The 25,094-nt window shown below is 37.6% G+C and overlaps 2 protein-coding genes across 8 annotated transcripts in view; one reads left to right on the plus strand and one right to left on the minus strand.

Moving 5' to 3' along the window:
* colec11 (collectin sub-family member 11) overlaps positions 1-25,094 on the plus strand; it is a 50,983-nt gene that overhangs the window by 20,429 nt on the left and 5,460 nt on the right. For 3 of the 7 annotated variants that reach the window (XM_079458821.1, XM_079458818.1, XM_079458816.1), the window contains exons 2-4: positions 21,495-21,575; positions 24,237-24,357; positions 24,949-25,079. In XM_079458821.1, coding sequence (XP_079314947.1) covers positions 24,950-25,079 — 130 coding nt within the window. In that variant the 5' untranslated portion in view covers positions 21,495-21,575; positions 24,237-24,357; position 24,949. Of the gene's footprint in view, positions 1-21,494; positions 21,576-24,140; positions 24,358-24,948; positions 25,080-25,094 lie in introns of those variants that run through there. The other 4 variants (XM_079458819.1, XM_079458817.1, XM_079458815.1 and 1 more) reach the window with 2 other exon arrangements.
* htr1b (5-hydroxytryptamine (serotonin) receptor 1B) lies at positions 7,734-8,891 on the minus strand (the record flags this gene model as incomplete). The annotated part of the gene is made up of 1 exon (XM_079457820.1): positions 7,734-8,891. The coding sequence occupies one exon, from the start codon at positions 8,889-8,891 to the stop codon at positions 7,734-7,736; it is 1,158 nt and encodes a 385-aa protein (XP_079313946.1).

Consider the following 25,094-nt stretch of genomic DNA (forward strand, 5'->3'; position numbering starts at 1 on the left):
GAGAATACCAGCAACACTCACAAGTCAGGAGAGTCCGTACTTTTCATGTTTTACTATCATCGAGCCTGATTCCATTAAGAACGGTAAAAATGAGCTTAAATGCAAAGCGGCCTGACCTTCCCACCTATGCTAATGACTTCCATCAGTGACCAATCAAAAAGGGTGAACTTCAATTAACCTGGAGAGAGTGACTGGCTGAGGAACTGTCTAGAGTCAGCACATCTCTCCTGCGATACCATGTTCTCCTCAGCATGTCCTCTGACAGAGATTTATATTGATGGATGACAGTGGGTGACTGGATTGCCACTGTCATAATCCCCGGATACGACTCTCATTATTTTGCCCGTGCCCTACAGCATACATATGACCCATCGAGCTATGCATTTGAAACGCGAGTTGTTGAAACTAAATTCCCTTAGATGAGTTTTATATTGGATTTATATCTGTGTAATGTCATTTATATTTGACTAAATTTAAAGAATTTTGTCTGCTTAGTATTGAAGGTAATGTATGCCGCATTCAGGTGTGTCTCTAGCTGTCTGTTGTACAATGAGAAAAGCTCCTTAAGAGCTATTTTGAGGAAAATCATTATATTATAATTCGGTTATGATGTGTGACGGGCAGCATCTCTGGCAGATGCGACCGGTTCTTATGGAGCACTGAGCCGATCACACATGGACTTTTTCTGCAGCTCCAGGCTTCTCCTTTAGGTCATCTTTGGTATTGCTTTGCCTGAAGACTGAGGCAGAACTAAACATAGCTTTCCTCCAATGCCAAACATGCTCAGTTTTCTCAGGTTTTGCTTTGATTGATTGAACCCTTCATGTCTGCAAAAGTGGACAAGACGGACGAAAATCAATTGTGTTATAGCTCGATATTTCATACAAGAATTGAAAATACCACACAAGCAGGTACAAGATTTTTCCCCCTTTGTTTTAAAACAAAATGTGTTTTAAGACCACCAGAGGGCAAATTTTAACGAACTCATTGTTGTGTATATAATAAAAAATAAACAGCTTTATTTTAGAAATAGCTTTGCTTGTATACACTTTTATATACGAGTATGTGTGTGTACACATACATTCAGTAATTACAGTGTGGGATGCAAAACATGTTCAATCTTCTGTCATATTTAAAAAGGAAAGTCATTGAACCACGGTTTCAAAATGCCGCTATATCCATTAGTGAACAGCAACTCTGACTGCTGAGATAAATGGCCGGCTGTCTAAAGTACATGCAAGGTGAATTGTAAGCAGTGGAAATTACCCTGAATATGGCCATCTGTTTCTGAAAATGAGAAACATAATAGATGCTGTTGCAGTGACCATTGGCTGACATCTCCATGACTCAGAAAGGAATCACGGATATCATAGAAATTCCCCGTTTCTAAACAAGCCATCAGACAGCCTGGCAAAATGCTTTCTCCAGCAGTATATTTATGATCGTGCCCGACGAAGCCACTCTAAATCTATATGGGCTGTGAAAAGCTGAGATGTACTGCCCCCAGGAAACTTCAGCAGACCAACAAGAAGTAATGACTCTGTGCTATGGATAAAAGAATTTCAAATGTGATTCTTGCTGCTAGCACTCCGGTGGCAAGTGTGTCCTTGAAGATTTGTATAGCTGGGTTGATATCAACTATACGAGGACTAAACCAAGTCATTGACCAAATGAGCCGTTCACATACAGCTATGACATTATGACTTTTATGGACTTGTTTAGTCCATCACATTTCATTTAATTCTGATGTTCTGTTCGATCATCCCATGGGGTTTTCTTTAGTATAAACAGCGTTACGTAAGATAGCGCTAATGCTTTAACATGAGCACAAAAACAGCATCGGTCGGCAGCAAAACAATACAACACTTTGCAATGGGCGGAATATGTTTCCATAGACACTGCATGCTTACTAAAGTAGATCTTAAGACCGCTTTAAATGAGCACGCCTCAAATCTGTGACATACTGTATTAAATGCTGTGTTATCTATGAATGGCACAGTTGTTTTTCCCCAAGAGGAAATATCAAATTTTGGACATCATTTGAAAATGCTTTTAGAAGTATTGCGATGTTTCCTATGATACGATGGAAGAATAGACATGTTTATTGTGGATTTGTTATAAATGACCCTGAACAAATGGTACTTTTTTTCCAAAGAAAAAACTCAAAACGGACAGGACTCTTCTGCAAAAGGAGCACCATTCTATCTTTATACCAATGCACAATTTGCCATCAGCTTTTCTACCATTTGTCATGGCTAGATTATATTTTATTTACATCAGTAACCATCTTTTGCATACTTTTGCTCTCACCCGTACTCTGTAGACTTGAAATGGATGCACATTTACGTGTGTGTACTGTTTGGAGGGAGAAAATGTAACGTGTAAAAATCAACAATTGAATTGTATTGTGCTCCTAATTGAAGTATTGGGAGATGCACTTAAATTCCACTCAGTTATGCCAGTCACATTATCAAGTGTCTTTGCTTCTGTGGTGATGCACAGACACTTGAAACGTTACTGCTGACATATCCAAACCATCAGTGCTAAAGGATCATCATGTGATCATGAGGATCACCTTCTACATTTTATATGTATATGTTTAAGAATAAACAATTTAATATTTGATGTAAAGTTTCAGAAGGATGCCGGTTCGAATCTCAGTGCCAGCAGGTCATGACTGAAGGGCCCTTGAGCAAGGCACCTTACCCCTGGATTGCTCTGCAGTAATGTGCCACTGTAAAAAACTACTTGTAAGTCGCTTTGGATAAAAGCGTCTGCCAAATGAATAAATGTAAACGTAAAGTCAAGTTGTGCACAAATTATTTTCTTACACAAGCAATGTTTACAAAATCTTTGACACGTCATGTCAGTAATGATTTTTAATATAAAACATATAATTCAGTAACACAAAAAAGCATTATGAAAATAATTCTGTTCTCCAACTTGCACAAAAATAATTTGAGCAATCTCATTTTACCGTAAATTGTCCACCTATGTCTGAGTTAATGATATAGCTTAATTTAAATATTTAAAAATTGTGTGTTCTATAGATGTTCTTAACAGAATATTTATGTTTAATTATATTGTTTAATAAATAGGAAGAAATATTGGAAAAAGAAGTGCCCATGACTGATATTTTCATCCTCCGTAAGATTTTAAAGGACCGTTTACACACACACAGACACAGATCTTTACATTAAGTTTGATTTTAGTTTGAAGTGACACATGCCAGTACCTTGCTAATGGCCTCTAGGTTAAAATATTTGTTAATATTTATCTAAGTAAAACATGTAATATTCTTTTGTTGAACTGTTTACACAGCAATATTGGTCATCATTACCTTAATTGATAGTTTTCCATGTTTCAATAAATGAATAATTCTCTATGAAAACGTTTAATTCATGTATGATTAGGTGAGATTGATAAAAAGTTGCTTAAACATCATGGCCTCTCTTTTTTATATAAAACATTGAATTGAAATTTTTACGCTGTTACTGGGATGAGATTTTGAAGGTTATATTTGAAATAAGTGTGCTCTTTTTTTTAATGCCTAAAAGGGCAATTTTTTGATGCTAAAAAAATCATTTTTGACAACTTGAAAGACAAGATTTCGTGAGAATATCCCAGTTTAATATGCAATTCAAATACAAGCAAGCAATTTGTAGAGTCATTCTGACTCTTTATCGATATTTTAATATGTAACCAGTCTTGTGTTTGTCCAACCAATGGAAGACCATACACGTATTTAAAAGACTCATGGCCTGTTCTACATACAATGATTTAAGGCTAGTCCCAATACAAAAATAAGTATAAGAGCTGCCTTAATATATGAACATTGAATATATGTCTGTGCTATTGTTTTGTTTCAAGATTAACACCAGTAATGCTATTTTGTATGGCATTTGAATAAAATTACATTAAATATCCTAGGCATAGTCCTGGCTTAAGCTAAGACTTGACTCTGAAACCTGTCCTCACTGTTTTTGCATTGCTGTTTATGCTCATAGGACTGAAATGACACACTTCATCTGTAAACATTGTTTACTTTCTGCATTTACCATTTGTCCCAGCAAACATCATCATCATTTTCATCTCGCTGTATTGTGCAACAATGATGCTAATCAAGTGCAACGAATGACGTTCTCTAGGGAAGCACTAATTTGCTAATTTAGACAAAATGGCTTTATAATCACTATAAATGTGAAGCAGCAGACAGGCTAGACTCTAGCAAAATTATATAACTCTCTATTTGCAAAGTCTCTGCTCCTTTGAGAAAAGATGTGTGCTATTCCAAATGTCAAAATACCCTTGAGAAAGATAAGAAAAATGCTACAGAATCTTTAAAAGTGGAATTATCATTAGAAGTGCTTGAAAAGCATGGCATTCACGAAGTGTCACTTCAAAGATGCCGGTGTTACCGAGCGGTTTCCCTTCTTTAAAGCGTAAGAATGTCAGACGGCAAGATGAAGACCTCAATCACAGAGGTCTGATTCATCTGAATTTAAGAGAGAATTTAGATCAAACTTAATGTTGTTTTGTCTTGACATTTTCTGTGCTGATGATTGCTGCAAGGACCTTGTTAAAATATAATGGATCAATGCTGGCCTCTGGTAAACTCATAAGGCAAATGCCTTAATGTTTCCCGACAAAAAGACTTGATTTCGAACTCAATACAGTTCGCAAAATAATATCCTTTTGTTAAATGAATAATCCCAGGATGATGTGAAGAAAAACACCCTGAGGAGTAAATAAAAAGAGTTGACAATCTTAGTGCGGTATTAAACTCGTAATAAGCAGCTCCAACAAAGTAAACATGGTTATCCTTCAATCTCAAGGAATGGCATTTAAAAAATACAGGTTTTCTGGTGTTGTTATTATCTCGGCATGCAGAAAATGAGCTGCCTTTCCTTGTATTTTTCATGGGAACAACTTCAGTGTTTCAGGATTGTGTGTTCACAAGGCTAAAGGCACAAAAAAGTGCAGCACATTTTGGAATGGCATAACCTCTCCATCACCATGTGTGTGAACTAAATGTCTCGCTGCGTACAGCGTAGATGTTGAACGATGTCAAATGACTAAAATGCAGAGAAAATGCGATATTTATTAATGACTGAAAAAGACAGATTTGTGATTGGCATGACGACATTGCCATCTGTAGCTTTGTTTTTTCTGTGTTTCCTAAATTAATCGGGTGAAAAATCATGAGATAGGAGGAGGTATGAAGAGCGAAATGATTTAAAGGAATAGTGCAATAAAAAAAGCTATATCTGTTATCTTTTTCTTTTCGAAAGAACCGGAATGAGATGTTTGGCACAATGTTCTGGCTGTTCTTTCTCGTGCGTTGAAATGGAGTAGGGGTTGTGGAGTTTCAAAAATCCTATTTGAGTTTTTTGTGATGTCTAAATTCGCCAGGTTTACTGACACAAAACATTTTTTGACATGTCTTGGGGTGCCATGTTTGAACGCAAACAAACATAAACAAGACTTTATCAGATTAAAACAGTTGTCTACTCTCCAAAGTTGTCTTATGTCTTCAGAAGACTAGTTTTATGTTCTCTCTCTTGTTTATCTATTCCATCTAACACCATATGGCTTTAAAACCACACGATGTTAAGTAAATGACAGAATGTTCCTTTTCGGGTGAAGTGTTTTTATTTTTGCGTGAGCCATCTAATAATGATAAACTCACATCACTGGTAATAAATTGGAACGGTTAACTCAATTGGACAATAGGATGTGTTATGTGAGAATGCTGGAATACATCGTTAAACGTCATCATTAAAAGCATGATAAAACATAGAATCAAACATATGGTCCATTTGTCACAATTAAGCTTAACTGTAATTGCACGGCAGTCTGACATGCGTTTGAATAGCAAAGGAACAGTTGGTGTTCATTCATCAGACATGGAAGACTACCTCCCACAATTGATACCCTTGAAAACCAGAGTCTAATGAAGGTCAAGGTGCAATGAAGCAAACAGTTACAATATGAAAGAGTTCTTTCCAATAATTAGTGTGAATTTCAATAAGCATGGAATCTATGCCCGAACGTTTTTATGTCGCTCATTATGCCAAGGTCATATGTTATCAAAGTCATGTGGTAATCATACGCCTGCAAATGAGTGTCTCTGTGTTTGCTTATGATTGATGTTTCATCCACAGAGGACATTAAGGATATGGATGGGGAAAAAACTCTTCCGCAAACTTTATTTACTTAATCCAATTACTTTCATTTGAAGTAAATTAAAATATGAAAAGAAAAATAATAACTTTCATTTGAAGTAAATTAAAATATGAAAAGAAAAATAATAATCAACAACCAAAACTTGAGACAGAAAATTCTTATTTTGCATATTAAATATTAACCTCAATCAAGTTTCTATTCAGTTAAGCAAAGGAAAGCTTTAATTACCAACAGGCAAATTATTTTAATACCTCTCCAAAAGAAGCTTAATTTTTTTATCATTTTTGTACTAATAAGCCTATAAGAAGTCTCAATCAGAACTCAAAGAGACCAACATGTTTCTACTAATCCTTTGATCACGGTGTGTTCCGGAAACATCCTTTTTTTCAGAGTTCATTAGTTATTTGCTGCTAAATGATTATGCTTATTGCATTAAGCTGTAATAAAAAATCTCTCTACACGTTACTTCACCAGACATTAAATAGTCTAAAAATCAGAGTGATGTCAGCATTTTGTGATATCCATATACAGTTCTTGCACATTTTTAATAAAAATATCTCGGTTTTAGGGGAGTGCACTGCCGGATATTAACTAAATAAAGGTTTTACAATGATTGGAACATATGCGGACAGCGTTGAAGCACATTCAGGCTTATTGTGGTAAACTAAATCGTTGGGAATATGAAATGTCTTTGCAGTGCTGTGGCTGTGCAGTGATTCTGCCCTGTTTTTTTTTTGGCGTCTGTTGATGTCACCTCCATATGGGCATGATAAGTCGATATCTCAGCTCTTTCTTGGTGCATCTTTGACGTATAACTCACCTCCTGGGGTAAACGTGTCATTCTCAGTTACTCTATGAGCTCTCACGCTGCCAAGTGACAGATAGTACTGCATGACTTATGAGTGCATGGAGCAGAAGGTGCATCTATTTAGCCTTTGCGCAAATTATGCATGCCAACAACTTAATGTTGGTCGGTTTACTTGGCCTGAGGTTCAGAGTACTTGAACTTTTATTTACTGCTGCTGTACAGAGTATTGTGTACAAATGTGTCCATAATATACATTTTGACTGTCATCTCATCATAAAAATAATAACACTCTCATTTGCAGCACTGACAGAATAATGGCAACCAAAATACAGATGCAGTAATGTGTATATTTATATGTTTAATATGTTATATATTATGATATATTTATTTTATGAGTGGGTATTTTTTAGAAACCGAATTAAGGTGGCCATGCTCTGCTGGGAGTGGTGCAAATATTGGTAGTGTTTAATAATTCATAAGACTGGAAGAATTGAAGAACTGAATTTAAACACAAGCAAATCGATTGCCCAACTTATATAGAGAATTTATGATAAGACTCTAGGCAATGACCATGTTTAATTGCACATAAGAAATAAAGACAATGCTGCTTTTTACACAATGTTGCGTTATTATTTATCGACAACAAGCTGCCACTTACGAAATCCAAAGTCATGGAACGAACATCCCGCTTACGCATCTGCAAACGAGGCCCATATAAACCTATTTTATTTCTATCGTCCTAACGTCTGCAGCATCTAAACCTTATGAGTTTGTGAAAAGCTTTTTTAAAGTCATCGTTCGACATGGTGTATATTATTGGGTTGATCAATGAGTTGAGGTAACCAAGCCATGTGAAAAAGTCAAAGAGTTCTGGAGAAAACCCACAGGACGGACAGAGGGGAAGCAGCAGCGTGTAAATGAAAAACGGCAGCCAGCAAACAATATAGGCTCCTAATATAATGCCCAGCGTTTTAGTGGCTTTCCTCTCCCTCGCAGCCGATATTCTCTTTTTCTCTAGAAGCGAGTCAGACACAGTTACTCTGATCTGATTGTCACTGCTCAGGGAGACTGTGTCCGAGCAAAGATCTTGCCGTCCGCAATGCAAGGGAGAAGTCGAAGCCACCGATGCTGGCGAATTCGTGATCAAGTGCGCCGAAGTGAGTCTTTTCCCCGCTTTCTTGGGGGACTGTTTCAAGATGCGCTTCCGCGCCTCCACGTATATCCTCCCGTACAACGCGATGAGCAGCAGCGTGGGGATGTAGAACGCCCCGAACGTGGAGTAGATGGTGTAAAAGATGTGGTCCGTGTTCACCGTGCAGGTGGTCAGTTCCCCTGCCTTCACCTGTCGCCAGAAAAAAGGAGGCAGAGAGATCGAGATGGCGATGATCCACGCGGTCGCCACCATCCCCGCGGCGCGCGCTTGGGTACGTTTCTTGGCGTACTCGACCGCGTCCGTTATAGCCCAGTATCGATCCAAAGCGATTACGCACAGGTGAAGAATAGACGCGGTGCAACAGGTTATGTCCGAGGACAGCCAAATGTCGCAAATAATCTGCCCCAGCGTCCACTCGTGAGTGACCGTGGAAAGCGCGCAAATAGGCATTACGAGCACCGACACCAAAAGGTCCGTGACCGCCAGGGACGCGATCAAGAAGTTCGCCGGTGTCTGGAGCTTCCTCGATTGGGAAATAGTCGCGATGACGAACGCATTGCTTAATACTGTGGCGAGAGTTAAAACGCCGAGAACTAACGCAAGCGTCACTTGGAAAGCAAAACTTGAATCGTGTTCGTCAGTTTTAGGGATCAAAGTCACATTGGCGCCGGTCGAGCTGTTTAAGACCGGCTCGAAATGTGCAGGTGTTGGCTTGTGACCGATGCGCTCCATGCCAGAAGACATACGTAAGCCTATAGTTCTCCTCTCAGTGCGGTATATCTCTGCCTATAGAGTTCATTTTAAAAATGCCGAATTTTCTCCGCTTCATGATTTCTGTCACTTCCAGACCGACGCTCCTCAGCGGTTTGATATATGCGGAGGTATCTTTCCGTTTCATTGTACTTCTCAAACGTCTTCAAGACGAAAGAAAGAAAGAAAGAAAGAAATGCATTCTTCTTACACGCAAGCAATAGTTGCCAAACACAATAGAGCATCCAAGAAGTTTTGTAAGAAGATAGGCTTTATCTTCCATCACTCTTCAGTGATTATCTGGCTTCACTGTCACAAACGAGTCATCTTTAAAGGTGGATACTTTGTCCGCTAGCGACGGCAATTTTTCACGGGTTTCACTGATAGGCGGCTGCGGGGTCCTTGCTTTTTATAGGGCTCTGATGCAAAACTTGCAGCTTTGATAACCACGATCTTCTAGTTTCAGAGAGGATGCCATCCTCTGGGTCTTAGTGCTGCCCAGTTCTTATTTCATTGAATCAAAAACGTAAACAATGTAGCTTATTTGTGTCCAATGTTTGTATTTTTTTACGCAGCTAACAACATCGATGAGGACAGTAGTCATTTCTTATTCTTTTTAAAGCTCTGTGCGTGTTTTCAGATGCATTTGGCTGCACCAGATTATCTGCTATATACCTGATATGTTTTAAAGCGTGGAAATAACACACTGTATTAGTTTGTGAACTTTGAGTTCACAAGCCACAGTCAATATCTTTCGTTTTCTAGATCTCAGCAGTTCATTGATCTCGAAGTGGTTATGCGCACCTGCAAACATTTGTCAATTCAATTAGATCAGACCAGAGGGACACCCAGCACGCAAATCGATTCCTGAAACGAAAGTCTTCTAAATGGGTTTTACTGCTCCGGTAATAATAACTGATAATAAAATCAGCCTGAAAATGAGCTATACATTGAAACTACTTAATCTCCAGCCACCCCTCATGTGGCATCTGAAAAGACCCGTCTGTCATCACATATTTCCTTTACAGCCCAACTGTAACCTAAACAATTGCTTGACCTTCATTATATTATCACTGAGTAAGCAGGAGTGCAGTGAAGTGAATTATAATGTATTGAGCGCTTTTGTCAATACGGTCTGTTGTCATCCTCTGTCCTGGCGAATGCCCTCTTCATTTGTGCATTTCTCGTGGTTGTATGTAATTGTGTTTTAATCATTTTATACACACACTTTACTCTCACATGACAAGGCTGTAACTGACAGTCATTTGAGAAAGCGGCATTTTAACGTGTGCCTTTAGGTAGGCGTAAGTAAAGGGTATAGTACTATAAAACCGAGGCTACGATTGTCTTATGTAATGTTTGCACGTAGATAGCGAAGTGAAAAGAGGAGGGCTGTTTAAATATGTGTTCATCATACCAACTAAATAAGCTCGTACTTACTGATGGGTCAAAAAAGGAAGAAGTTGATTCATATTTATGTGCAAGAATAGGCAGACTGTCACAGGGCAAATAGATTTTAAAAACCAGATGAAAAAGAGTTTCCAAGCGATCGCATGTCAGGTTATAAGCCCTCAGTTTCTTATGTTTCAGATGTAATGGCTCACTTCACAAAATGAAGTTGGTTCCTATTTCTGAGGATTTGTCATCACAGCAACGCCGTTACATTTACCCCTTCGGGATATCACTTCATATTTTATAGTACTTAAACGTCAGACATTCAGGCTGTTTTTAAGAAGTCTGATGTTTTATAGAAATCCAAAATCGTAAATCACAGGAAATAGATGTACTTTTGCAAAAAATGCCCTGTAACTGAAGAAAATAGTTTTTTGAAAAGGCTTTTGGATGATGATGGTTTTTGTTAAACTACTTTCCCTTGCTCTTATTGTAATGACCAATGCCATTGGTCATTTCTCATCGCTGGTTAACACGATATATAAAATATGAGCATCATGGAGTTGCCAAAGACTCTCTACCTCATTGCCTATTGAAACTACGCTCCTGAAGGTCATATTATATACGGCATAGTTTAAACTCGAGCGAGAAGCAGATTGCTTATGTATTTATGAGATGTTCAGGAGTGGTGTGAGGGTTGGGCCCAGATCTCCAGGTCTTGTGGGACTCCGCTTCATTATCAGGCTATCTGAATATGAATTATACCTTCGTGTTCTTCTTTGGACAGATTTTCAAAACAGAATGGAATAAAAACTATTCTCTTCGAAAAATATATGTTTTTCCCAAACATCTTTGACGTTCCCTCTTCCCACTATTGTGAAAAAATATAATTCATCTGTCAGCCCACTATAGATGTAATAGTAGGCTTGAAGAATTGAAAATATGTTGTTCAATCAAGAGGAAAAACTTCAAAGATTTGTGAAACTCCATGCATAAACGTATGAGTCTCGTACCTAGAAAATATAACAGATGTTTTGTATACAGAAGTGTACATGATCCAAGTTAAAATGTAAATCGTTGACATGCCCTTTAACATCTGACCCAACGTGATTTTATTTTAGGTCACTATACTCATTCCTTGTTAAAGGGATATTTCACAAAAAATGTGTTTAATCTAATAACGTTCAAAAAGTATAAAGAAGTTGACTTTTTATAGATATTTTGAGAAATGTCTCAGTGCCTTGATAGGGGTCAATGTTATTTGGTTAGCAACGTTCTTTAAAATATCTAAAATATCTTTAAAAACAAAGTCATAGAGCTTTGGAACGACATGAGGGTGAGCACATTTCTTTTTTTTATTTATGATTGAACTATCCTTTTAACTTTTTAGTTTCTTTCTTCATTATTGACAATTTTACAATAAAACAGATTACCTGACAGTGAACCTCTATCCCGTGAAGGCAAATGTCATGTACTGTGAAATGAAACTGATATTTTGTTCTATTGATTCAAGTTCGTCTAGACGCTGCAATGTTACACACTATGTGACTGTAGTGTGTAACATTTTACACACTACAGTCAACTTGCCTGGTGTCATATCGCAAGGACTATATGTGGCATTGATATTATCTAGAAAGTAGGAGCAGATATTTGTTAGGATCTCCAACCGTATACTGTAGGCCTGTACAGTATATCTTATCAGAAGTTAAAGTGAGTTTACTTTATTAGATGACATAACCTTCATAACTCATCAGGAAAATGTGATTCTTTGGGCATTAGTGGTGATGGTGCTGATGAATTTATGGCCTCTGCTTAGTTTACCGTCAACGCAGACAATTCTGTCTGCTTAGTACTATATGTCTTGATGGATGTACTGTGTCAGAAAAGCTCTTCGACTGGTTAACGGTGTAATGTAAGAATGCCGTTCTAGCTCCAAGGGTGAGTCTGTGTCATCTAGACTCTTGTTTTCATTGACTTTCTATTCATTTAGAAAATGCCAATAAAGTATTTTGTGACTAGACAAAGTGGCTCATTTCCTAGAGCCAGATTAAGTCTTGTCCTAGACTTGAAATGATGAATGAAGGATTACTATTGTCAGTGAAAGTTAACCTAGGATGTTGACTAATTTGCATCTGGGAGGACAGAAAGTTTCCCAAACACAGATTAAACCCGGTTATACAATTGGGAAATCCCAAAAGTCATCTTCACTACAGATCAAACGGCAGACTTTGAATTGAGGGCTACGTTAAGTATATCAAAATTCAAGAGCTCATTGAGACGCCTTGAAGACCATTTTAAAGCGCCCGAAGCAAATTCAGCCAAGCACTTTCATCACCTGCCCATTGCTATTTGGACTTAATCAAAGTAAGCAAAAAGTATCAAAATGTTCACGTACAAATGCAGATTTGTTGGAGTCATTTAAAAAAAGGGGACGACAAAAAACGCTCTTAAAACACTTTTCTTTCTTTTTTGGAGACCTATTTGACCTGTAGGTATTTATGGCTCTTTAACAAATAAAGAGTTAAAAAAAGAGAAATCTACTGTTTGAGGGGTTCTTATGTTGGTTTTATGCATAAATCTTTTCGTAACAGTTACACTTCCTTGCATATTTAATGCCCCACATACATTGAAAAAATGCCAACAAATCATTTTAGATGCATTTACAATCATTTTAGATACAAACAAAGTGGACTGGACAGATTACAGTTGTAATACAGCTCTATAACAGGACACACTGTGGCAGGTACGAGTACTGTAGCATGTTTACGTCTACCATAAACAATTCAGCCCACCCTTTGCTCGGAGCACCTTTATCCTTCATCTTATTCCACCACAGTGTTGTCAGAATGGTGCCATCAGAAAATACAGCATCTCCTTCCTCACCTCCTACTCCATCTACGCCCCAATTTCCACCTTCAAGTGACTTCTGGCTGTTTCTTGAGTCAGAAGTAACAACATTGCACTCTTACGTGTTTTTTTCACACTCATGAACTTCACACGTATCTGTCTATCTGCTGCATGTGTCTAATGTAACGAAATTGATCCAAAGCATGTTGGTCCGTATTGGTGCATTGATGAATAATTCACATTAACATTGCCTTTCCTAAAACCCGCTAGCCGCTGCAAAAGCTTTCCTTGACCGCAGGCTGCTCAAGTTTTTTTCCTGTAGACTTTCAATTCAGCACATTTGGGTGTGAAACAAGTGCTGCTTTTGCATTACACGACCGTGTCAATATGGTGAGTTGCAGAAAGCTATGACTGATAAACAAGCCTGTTTGCCAATTACAGTATTTAGACTGCCGAGCAGCTTGTTGTGACAGTGTGGAAGTGTGGATTGGACGCTGAACACATCTCATGGGTTTTTTTATTGCCTTATTCTCCAAGGAAGCTCTTGTGAAAGGATTGTTACAGAGGGACACATATGTCCAAAAGAGCCTTTGTGAAATTGCTTGTTTATCACAGTCATGCAAACGTTTGCATGACAAATAAAAGGCAACCAATTTGTGTGAAAAGCTGAATAGAAAAATGTGTGATTTATATTGCAGTGTTTATGTTTATAAATGATAATTGATTCATGAATGATTGTGCATCAAAAATAGTTTCAAACAATACTTAGATTACAGTATAGTTATATACAAATTTCTTGTTTTGCTGACACGTTCCTGTGCTTTTGTACTTTTCCATTGTGTATGTTAATTGGGAAAGTAAAGAAAAGTGAAAAAAACATCTGATCCAATTTCAGATTTAGAATTAAAACCAATGGAAGCCTATTGGCCCACTAGTGGAATTTGGTGGTAGAACACCTAAAAACACTTAGACACGTCAACATTTGCTGTATCGAGACCAAACTTGATACAACACTTGGTGACCCTTGGGACTTTGACTTGTGAAATTTGGTGCTGATCCGTAATTATTTCGATGTATTTAATAAAACAATAGTTTGCTATTTCTCTTATTTCAAACGAAGAAGAGAGGTCTGTATTCCGTAGGTCTGTATTCCAAAGAATTCATGAGTTACAGCCATTTTAGCGCGTTTTCATGTGTATGGTCAAAAAGGGCTGCGCCAGTTAATGATTCATCTTACTACAGCAAGATCTGGGAATGTTCCGAACAGGTTTAATCTTTCCAGCTTGAATAAAAGCATCAAACCATAGGGTTAGTTTAATAGTGGCCGAAAGTGATGTCCAGGGGCATACTTGAACTATATTTGCTTTTGGTGCCCCCGCAGGCTAGATTAAACTATCATATTATGAGGTGTATACAGAACCAAGCACTAAACCTTTAAGGTATTGAACAAATATTCCCTGACACACTGTGGTTTGCCAAAACTATGAGTTTATTTGAATACATTAAATATGTGCATAGAAAAAAAATAAGACTTCAAAGTAGAATAAAGCACACATTGACTACAATTGAATCTGTTACGAATATTTGTTGATCGTCTCTTATGGTAATATTTTATAGACAATCAATCAATCAATCAATTCTTTATTAAGGACATTTACGGTCCAGAAATACACATAAACCTACATCCACATAATCACGTATTTACATTAAGCTACAACGCCATTTATTTCACAGCCTAGAAAAGAACCTGACTGATGATTTTGTTGATGTTCCAACCTGCTCTGCTATGTTGCGTAATCTTATGTACAGATGTACGTGAAGACTCTCAGACTCTGTAAATAGTATAATTGCAACTCTGACGAACCCAGCACTTATTTCAGACAGGTCCAGTTATATAATGCCCTAACATCATCACATACTTTAAGAAAAGAATCATAAAGAGAGAAACCAGGAAATGACAATTTTCCGTCCTCTTTAGTTCTAACAATCATTATGTTACTTTTCTTCGCATTTGATGTCATGGTCTAGACCAGGGGTCTTCAACTACTTTTCCTTGAGGGCCAGATTCTAAAAGTATAAATGTCCATATCCTCATTTCTTCTGTAATTTTCTATTTCTGTTATTTATTGCATTTTGTTCCTTTTATACTGTTTTAGTTGCTGTTAATTTGAGATCATACATTAAAACATGCAGTCAGATATTGCATGTGCCTTTTGTATAAATATATACAAAAGCCTTTTGTATAGATATTTAATTAAAAGCGATATTGTCTTTTTAATTGTATTTTATATTCCTTGATGCATTAGCCAAAGATAATAATAATTTATCCAAGATTTGGGTGGCATTGTTTTTTCTAGAAGATGTTTATTTTATGAATATATTTGGTTGAAGTAATCAAACTCAAATCTAGAAAGTAAAAAAAGCTAATAATTACAATAATACAAAAGTAATCCCTGCCCCTTGTGACGTTAGACCGGCATCTTATAAAAAGAATCAGTCGATCTATGAAAAATACTGAACGCTATTATCGCATCTTCAGGTGAAGTTCTGGAGGGAGATGAACAGCTGTTTCGTAAATTTAGCATTTTAAATCATGCATTGGTAATGAATGCTACAGTAAAAACAACACCGTTTCCTTTATCTTAGACAACCGTTCACGTGGTGTACCCTTCCTGCAGTTACTTTCAAGGGCACAAGACACGTGCGCAAACCGACTGCCGTGGCTGTGGATTGCCGATTATAATGTTGCAAAACCGATCAAATCGTTTTATTTAGTATTGGTCTAAATATAATTTTGTATTGAATTAAGCTGCGTTTTGGTGTTGAAGGATGTGGCGTCTCAGGGCGAGCATTTCTTAAAGCACACCACTCCTAAAAGTCTCTACACTTATTTGAAATGTGAAGGCGTCTGCATTTGGCCTGCGGGCGGCCAGTTGACTAGCCCTGGTCTAGACCGCATTGAGAGCAAATCATCAGTAACTGTTGAAGACAGTTGACCCTACTATATGGGGAAAAAAATCACCAAATCGTCTGCATACATCAAAAGCTTAATAGTGATGTTACGCACCCTACAACCTGTTCCACAATTGTTAAGCAGCTTTGATAAAGAATCCATATAAATATTAAAAAGAAAAGGAGACAAATTGCTTCCCGGCCTGACCGAATACATACATTAAAAGGTTCAGATACTTTGCCCCATTTTACATACATTACCCGATGAGCATACCAAAAAACCAAATCACATTTTTGCCAAAGATTTTGACAATACTGATAGGTCAGATGTCAATATTTTGTGGTTTAAATAAGTCCGTATTAAAGTTTTTAAAGCACAGTTTTTATAGTCCGGTAAGTGAAATGTCACATCCATTACAGTCCATATTCCTATAAAATTGAGTAACTGTTTATGTTTTAAAGTGTCCTCTCTTCTCCATTTGTTTGGTATTATTGCTTCTGGTTTGCACGTTTGTAATTCACAGAAATCCTACAAAGTATATTGCCCCTCAAAAACGTGCATCCTTTTTTGTCACATACATAACACACATATTTTTCTCTCTTTTAAAATAAAAAAACATGTGCATAGACTGATATTTTTCACATGTCTGCACCCTATCATCAGGGGTGTAGTTCTAGTTTTAGCTCTGACTACAAATGTCTCATCCGTAACCCCAGTATTGCCCAGCTTCATTTTATACACTCACCAATGCAACATGCACACAACATTATTAGAGCATCTTCAAATAAAAGGCTACTGTAAGTCTTTTTGTGTCGTAACCTTAGTTTGTTTAACCTTTTTAAAACATACACATTTTGTGTACGCCAACATTTCAACGTACATCGCCAACATGTTGGCTGGACTTATATACAGAATGTATTGTGTATGAATAGAGCATCGACAGCATATGTGATCCACATACATCTACCGAGCGGGCATCCGATTAGCTGTGTGTTTGGAAAATAGGCTGATCCATCATCCTCAAAGCACTCTCAGATGGACGCATTAAAGCGAGAATACTCTCCACAGCCCGAGTGAAGCTTCATGGAACGGGAGCGACTTAAATGAATTTTGTGTTAACTGATCAGATGGAATTCCGATCTGTTCCTGGACGTAACGTTGTTCAGAGAGCGGAATTCAATTTGGACGAATTAGTTAACCCGTTGAGCAACAGGAGCCCGCCCCCTCTTCTGGCCTTTGACTTGGACAGATTCCTAACAAATCCGATCAAGCTGTTTTGTGTTCTCGAACATACTTCGATATTTATATAATATAAAGTGTTTTCAAACTCGCGTTCCGTTGTTTACTGTTTGTCTGTAATTTTCCACTTTATTCCCTTCATGATGTAAAGGATTTCACTGTTGCTCTGTTGTGTTAGTGAGTCAGTCTCAGATATGTTCGATTTCAGATTCCGTGCCTAGACGGAGCTTATTGCGATGCCAGCCTTCTGGAGCTCGTAATATTCCACTACCACCCAGCCAGTCACCAGCTTAGGAGAGAAATCCCAAGCTCCCACAAGCCATTGAACAGATTCCAATGTCCACCCCCCTTCCTGTGTGCCTCCACTGAGAGCGAGTAAAAGAAGAGTCAAAGAGCCCAGATTACCTGGCTTCAGTCTTTAAATTATACTGGAACATTTTAAAGCCTATATTCCCCAGACATCCTCGGCCAAAACTATAATTTGCTTTGAATTACACAATTCCACATTATTTATTCGCATCAACAGATCCATCCATGATTGCCCAAAGTGGAGCTTACAAACACTGATGCATCAGCTATGCAGTACAACCCCAAGTTTTCGTTAAGCAATGCACTTTGAGATGACCCTCACGATACAGTATATCGTCCCAAAATTGAAAAAGCTATCCTCAGGGTGGTGACCTATATAACGCCCAAGAGTTCCACATCACTGCCACCCCATCCATTACGGTGTTTTAGAAAAAAGCATCTCGGCTAGAAGAGTTATCTCTAACTAGACTGCGTCGGAGATATTTTTCCTTTATTCCTGGGTCGAAGCAGGTGAGGCCACATTTAGAACGTTGTTGAGAAGTAACCTGGCAACCGTAATCTGCAATATGCGCCGCCCTGCGAGAAATGATCTATCTCAGTCGGAGCGCTGATGCACGACGCTGGAAAGATTCATGTAGAGTGTCGATTTGACACGTGAGAGAAAGCGTACGCGGAGGACAGCCGATACTGGGTCAGCCTCTCGCATCCAATCCTCCTGCTAAAATTGTTACCTCTGGAGGGGAGATTAAAGATGTAAGAGCCAATCATCAAGTTTGGGGTTTAGATACACAATTGGATGCCAGATTTAGTTAAACCATCGCTTGGAAAGGGAGTATAAGCAAATTTATAGTAACACCGTGGCCCCGGTTTGACATTTTGATGTTTATCCATGCACCTCTGTGGCAGGAAAGCTACCAAAAGGTCTGTTTTCCAAGTGCATGTCAACTGTGATTGATGGAGTTCTGTTTGGTTTTCCAAATGTGACCATTTAATGTCCATTTGTCTGACATGAGAGAACATTCTGTTTGTTTTGGGTCAGGAAGTGGACAGTCATTTGTCTATTAAGAAGAAATAAATGTCAAATTTTCCATATGTTCATAGTCGCCCTCTCTCTGCTTCTTATCTCTATTCTGTATTTGTGTGATGTTGTGTGGTGACTCATCAGCTTCACCTGAAGGTTTTTACTGAAATGATATATCAAAAGTGTAGTCGGCTAGATCTCTCACCGGCTCACCAGGAGCTAATATCCTGACTCCAGATTTAGGTATTAAGTCTACCCTGCAATGTAATTTTTTGTCAAGTCATCAGATAAGCGGTAAGGTGTCTATGAAAAGTTTACCATACAACAATAAAGCATTATCGCGTTGGTGGGAAATAAACTCGGGCTGATAAACAGTTCCTCAAGGTATCAATATACACTGTGTTTGTGTGTGTGTGACTGTGTGTTTGGCTGTTTGGAGGTAACGCATTTCGGATGAAAGAGCCTCTTTTGCTTGTCTTGAAATAAATGAAGGTTTCTGTGAGTGTGTAATAGCTCATGGCATGCATTGTGGCTGGGCTGAGATTGTACGACTTTGGCTTCATTGATATTCTGATGATATTTCCTGCCTGTCTGAATAATATGAAAATGCTGTCAGTGAATAATCATGTTTTATATCAGGACCAAATACACACACACACACACACACACACATTTACCTCACATCATTAGTTGTTTCACATGCTACTTCACAATCGTGCAACAAAATAATAATAATAGATTAGAAGAAAATGAGTGTACTGTATGGATAGATGCCCAATAGGGTACGGTTGAGATGCTTTATTTCCACCTGAAATGCATTGTAATTATAATGCATGCTGGAATTTAGTACGTCTCAAAATTAATTTGTCACACTGCAGAACCATTTCAAATGAACCATTAAAGTTATTACAATGTATTTTTAAGCTAAAACGTCGATGAGGATGACACAATAACATCCACAGATATTGCATAATAACTATGCAATATTAATCTTTAATTTGACGCAACTGGGGTAATATAATATCATGTATTAATGACCATGTGAGGTATTGGCTTATTCCTCACTCTCTATCATAATAGGTTTTGTTTTCTTCCTTGCTTGAAATAGCCCTCATAGGATGTCATCAATATGCCTCTAACTGTGAGGGCGAGGTATATATTGTGATGTAGACCTGTGTCATGTAGAGGTGCGAAGAATAAAATGATCCATTATGTTTGAATCTTTAAAGAGGCGTTTGTTGAATGTTTGAGGAAAAAATTAAGGCAACTAATTTGCATGACTTGCTCAGTTACTTTTATAAGCCTATAACTTAATAATGTGTTGGCTGATATCTTGACTGAACTTTAAATGTCAAATTGCCGCGACTTCATCAAAACTTTGCGAAAATTATCTATTTTGATGAAGTAACTAAGAAACTTTCTTAGCAACTAAAACTTGTATGCAGTGATATGGAGTTTCTCCATAAACAGCTTTATTATCGTAGTTTAATGTTACGTGACATAACGTGCATGTGTTGGGAAACATAAAGCTTGTTTATAACTAATGACAGCTCACGTAAAAACTCGAGACAAAATTCATCCAAATTTGAAAACGCCACGCAGTTGAACAAATCCACCTTCACATAAGCAATGATATGTGACCCGGTCGGTGAAAACCGGGCTAAAGTCTCAAAATCTAATCGTGATTTCCACCATTAGTTTAATGATTATTTCAATATATGGACTCACTCGGACAATATTAAAGATAACAAGACATTATTTTCACAGAATGTTCTTTTCAAACACAAGTCACAAAAAATGATTTTAGGTGTGTATTTACTGACTTTGTCAAATAAAATAATAGCCCAATAATAAAAATGAATAAACTTGATGACAAAATAAATAATAACATGTTTACAAATATTAACAAAGCTTGCAAATGATTACATAATGTTACCGTATTTATTCATAAATTGCCCTGGAAAAAGGGCAAATGGGAATTTTTTTATCTTAAAAAAGCAAATTTATCCAACTTACTCACTGTTCGTCTTTGACTTTACAATGGCGGTACTCATCAACTGCTATTGTACAAACATAAAACCAATGCAAATCACTGGGCAGCACCGTTGTTCGGTGACCATTCTTCAAAATATGTTCTTTTGTGTTCTGTTGAAGAAAGTCAAACAGATTTCAAATGACAAGAGTTGAATTTTCATTTTCGGGTGAACTATCACTTTAAAGAATTTGATTATTTTGTAATAAAGAAGTTGCATTAATATGCATTTCTTATGTTACACCTACAGATTAGCAATAAAACTAGGACACTGTTTATTTTTCGTAATGGTTTTTAAAATGTACTATATTTGATCTCAATGTATGTGTTTTTTACAACCCGTGAAATTGTCACGAAATGTAAATCTATTCATTCGTGTTCATCAACACGAAGTTCCTAGTTTTTTTGTGTCACTCAACACGACCTTTTTTTGTCTCACCAGCACGAAATATTTCAATACACAGACCGCGTGTGGATGTACATTTATGTATTTCTAACCTGATATCAACAGACGTCGCAAATACTTTAGGAGTTGGCTAACCAACACCTAACCTCGCCGCAAAGGCTAATTTAGCTAAAAATGCTAGTTTCACGATGTGGCAAAGCAATGATAAATGGCTCCCCTAACCCCGCCCCTAAACTTAACGTCACGGTCAAAATTCAGATCATATCAAATGAAATAAGAATTCACACAATGAGCCACCTTGTAAAATCTATATGAATTCCCATCAGATTGCGTTGATATATATTTATACATATGAAAGATATCGCGTATTAATGTGATTTTGATGGAAAGGCGTGCAGGGTGACATGCAAAAATTCTGTCTTGTCTGATTCGGAAAAAGGGGGAAATTTATGTTGATGAACACGAATGAGTAGATTACGGTGGGTAACAATTTCACGAATTCCTGTGAGACTGTGTTGTTTTTTAACATAAGCAAAAACTTCATATAAGTATTAATCACTTATAGTGCATACGTGCTGATTATAACCTCCCTTGTCCGTTATGTCTTTATTTAGAATCACTACATCCAGGAAATTGTGCTTGAAGGTTTCAATGCTCGATTTATTTCAACCATCCCTTGATTAACAAGTACAAGTTGGCACTCTTGCACTGCATGATTTATCCACTAATCTATCTAGAAAATAAGTCCCTTAAATGAGCTGAAATGGTTGAATGGCTGTTGCGTCTGACAGCCCAAATGCCTACCAGCCTCCTGGTCCTGACACAGCACAAGTGACATCCGTCTGAAGGTGCCCTTAAGTCAGATGGGCTTCTATGGCTGTCATGCTCTGATGGTCAAGGCTTCGTCCTCCCGGGCTGTGATCCACAGAGAGCTTTTAGCCTTAGTGAAGCAGAATGCAGGAGCACAGAATTCAACAGTACACTTTTTTTTATCTCAGACTTCATCATTGTCCTCTCCGCTTCGGGGACGGATGTCAGATGCGACAGAGGGGGTTTAGGGGATCGTTGAAATAAAATAAAGCATTTTTCTTTCATTCACACAGAGAGTTTTAATTCATTGTCAGCTTTAAGACAGAAATGGAGATTCGATATTACATTCTGTGCACTTGCGTCAGTGTTGCTATATCGAGAGCGGCATACTCTGAATGTCACAGTCAGGAAATTAGATTTTTAAACTACAATACTGAAATCACACTGCAGTATTTAACATATGGAACCCACATTTACAATGTCAAAATGTATGTAGCACCCACTGCTTGCCTTTTGCACAGAATCTTAACAAATCCTAAAGATTTCTAATCACAGTTGTCAGTGTAATAAAGTTACTGCAATGATCCTAATGAAAGTATGAAGTGTTTTTTAAATGAAATCTAACCTTTTTAAACTGGGGGTCTGGATGTGCCGATGGAGAGCCCCCCAAGGCTATCGAGAGCCCCCCCAGAAAACACTTGTGCATGTGTAGAATTATCTAAAATAAGAGTTATCGACCTTAATAGACCCAGTGACTCCCCCCCAGACGGTCGCTGGGTCTATTAAGGTCGATAACCCTTATTTTAGATCATTCAACTCGTGCACAAATAAGATCCAGGTCTGCATTCAGAGTCACCACAGAACTGCTGTAAATTCGTATGAACACAATTTCAATACCAAGGGATCGATTTTTTTCCCCCTCACTGCGTTATCATGTTAGTTTTGTTACCATGGGAGGGATATTCCTTAGCAACACTAGACAAGAGAATCACAGCAGACTGGAAATGAATAAAACCGTAATGGTTTTATTAGCTTGTTTATTAGTTCTGGGACTATAAATAGCAGCGCATGTCGATCTAAATAATGTGACTCACAGTATTTGTAGGTGAAAATTAAATGTGTCTTTCCAAATAAAACTGTGAAAAAGTGTGTGGCTTTTCTAGTGGAACGGTGAGAATGAGCACTGTGTGTTCTATGATTCTGGTTTGATTTATGTCTACACTGAGCCATAAATAACAAATGGATTACATGGACATAACTAATAATACACTTATATATTATTTACAAACTATTATATTTCTATTATGTTCCATATATATTCCACACATGTTTTTATTGGATTCCTCAGCAATGCATTACACGAATACGTAGCCGTCACTTTCTGGATGAAAACTAGCCAAGCATGTACGATACACTTTTCTGAAATTTTCCTGTTTAAGCGCAGTCAAATATTTACTGCCACCCTGTGTGCCGATGCATGAACTGCAGCGTATCTGTTTCTAAATGACCTAAGGGGTTTGATCTTAATTAAAAAAGCTTAAAGTATGTGTAACGTTTATGTTTTTTTATATTATGTTTACATTTTTAAGTATTATATGCTCAATTTTTTTTAAATTAAATTATAGTTTAATTGTTTTAAAGGGATGGTTCACCCAAAAATTCTGTCATCATTTCCTCGCCTTTGAATTGTTCCAAATTTGTATACATTTCTTTGTTCTGATGAGCACAGGGAAAGATATTTGGAATAATGTTTATAACCAAACAGTTCTTGGACCCCATTGACTACCATAATAGGAAAGATAACATTCTTCCAAATATCTTTCTCTGTGTTCAATCAAACAAAGACATGTATACAAGTTTGGAACAACTAAAGAGTGAGAGTGATTTTTGGGTGCACTATCTCTTTAAAATTCAACACTTTTCTATCTTAAAAGTATAAATGACACACTCCCAAAATTGGCATCATTTATTCAGCCTTATGTCATTAATGAATTATAAATCTCTTTCTGGTGCATAACACAAAGATATTTTGAGGATTGTCTCTTTTGTGTCCATACCATGAAGTCAATGTAAATTAGTCACCAACATTCCTCAAAACACTTTCTCTTGAAGAGTGAAGTTTGGAGTGACATGAGGATGAATAAATGATGACAGAATTTTCTAGTTTTGGGAAACCTATCCCTTTAATGGAATTTTGTGGTATGTGTTTAAAGCGGTCCGGTTACAACCCCAACACTTTCCCATGGATTTATCAGAGAGGAGTACAAGCAGAGCCGCTCTTATCTTTGTGTTTATTCGTGCTTGCTCACTCTCAGGCCTGTTTCTTGAAGGGTCCGTGGGATGAAGAATTTCAGAGACCACCAGTGAGCAGGCATTCATCAACTCACTCGGATCCATGTACACGCTGGTTCTTCTGCTTGTTATTTAGAGGGCTTTGAAATTCATCACAAGGTAAGTCTGAGCACTACAGTCATACTGCAGGTGGCATAGACGACAGCTAAACACTTCAGAAGTGATAGTTAGCAGCTATGGGAGACCTTATGGTGTGCATGTTTACTATCTCGTATCAGCTTTGAAATGAAGGTGGACAATGGGATAGTGTGGGAAGGAGGCAGTTGTGGTGTTTAGTGTGTTTGCTTGGTAAATGTTTTTCTTCCCGAGGAACGTTGTGGGTGTTGTTGGTATGACGATGGTACTGCTTGTTTGCGCTTGCGTGGCACAAGACCACTTTGTCTCTTTTAGCAGCTACATTTACTTTTCCATTTACTGTGGAAATGAAGTTGTTATTCGGTTATTGAGAAATTATGATTTCGTGTTCTATGTATCATGACACCCACTATAAACATTGACAATCACTATAAGTGCTCACATTATCATTTCATACTATCTGTAGGAAATTGTCTGTGCATGAGTGATTGCAATGATACATTATAAAACACTTTCCAATCAACAAGCCGTTGAAATGTATGAGGGTTGTGTTGGGATCTGCTGTTTTTACCATAATTCATATCGTACCAAAAAAGCCACCCTATGTGTTTTCAGTATGGTCGGAGAAAAGCTGCTTGTTTGCATGTTGGTCCATTGGTTAAGCCTGACGCCAATGAGGTCAGTATATGGTCAGCACATACCAGAAGAACCATGCTCTGTCCAGATCCTTGTTCCTGGACTCAAAGGTACTACGCTGAAGA

This window comes from Barbatula barbatula (genome assembly GCF_947034865.1).
Source record: "Barbatula barbatula genome assembly, chromosome: 6".
NCBI lineage: Eukaryota > Metazoa > Chordata > Actinopteri > Cypriniformes > Nemacheilidae > Barbatula > Barbatula barbatula.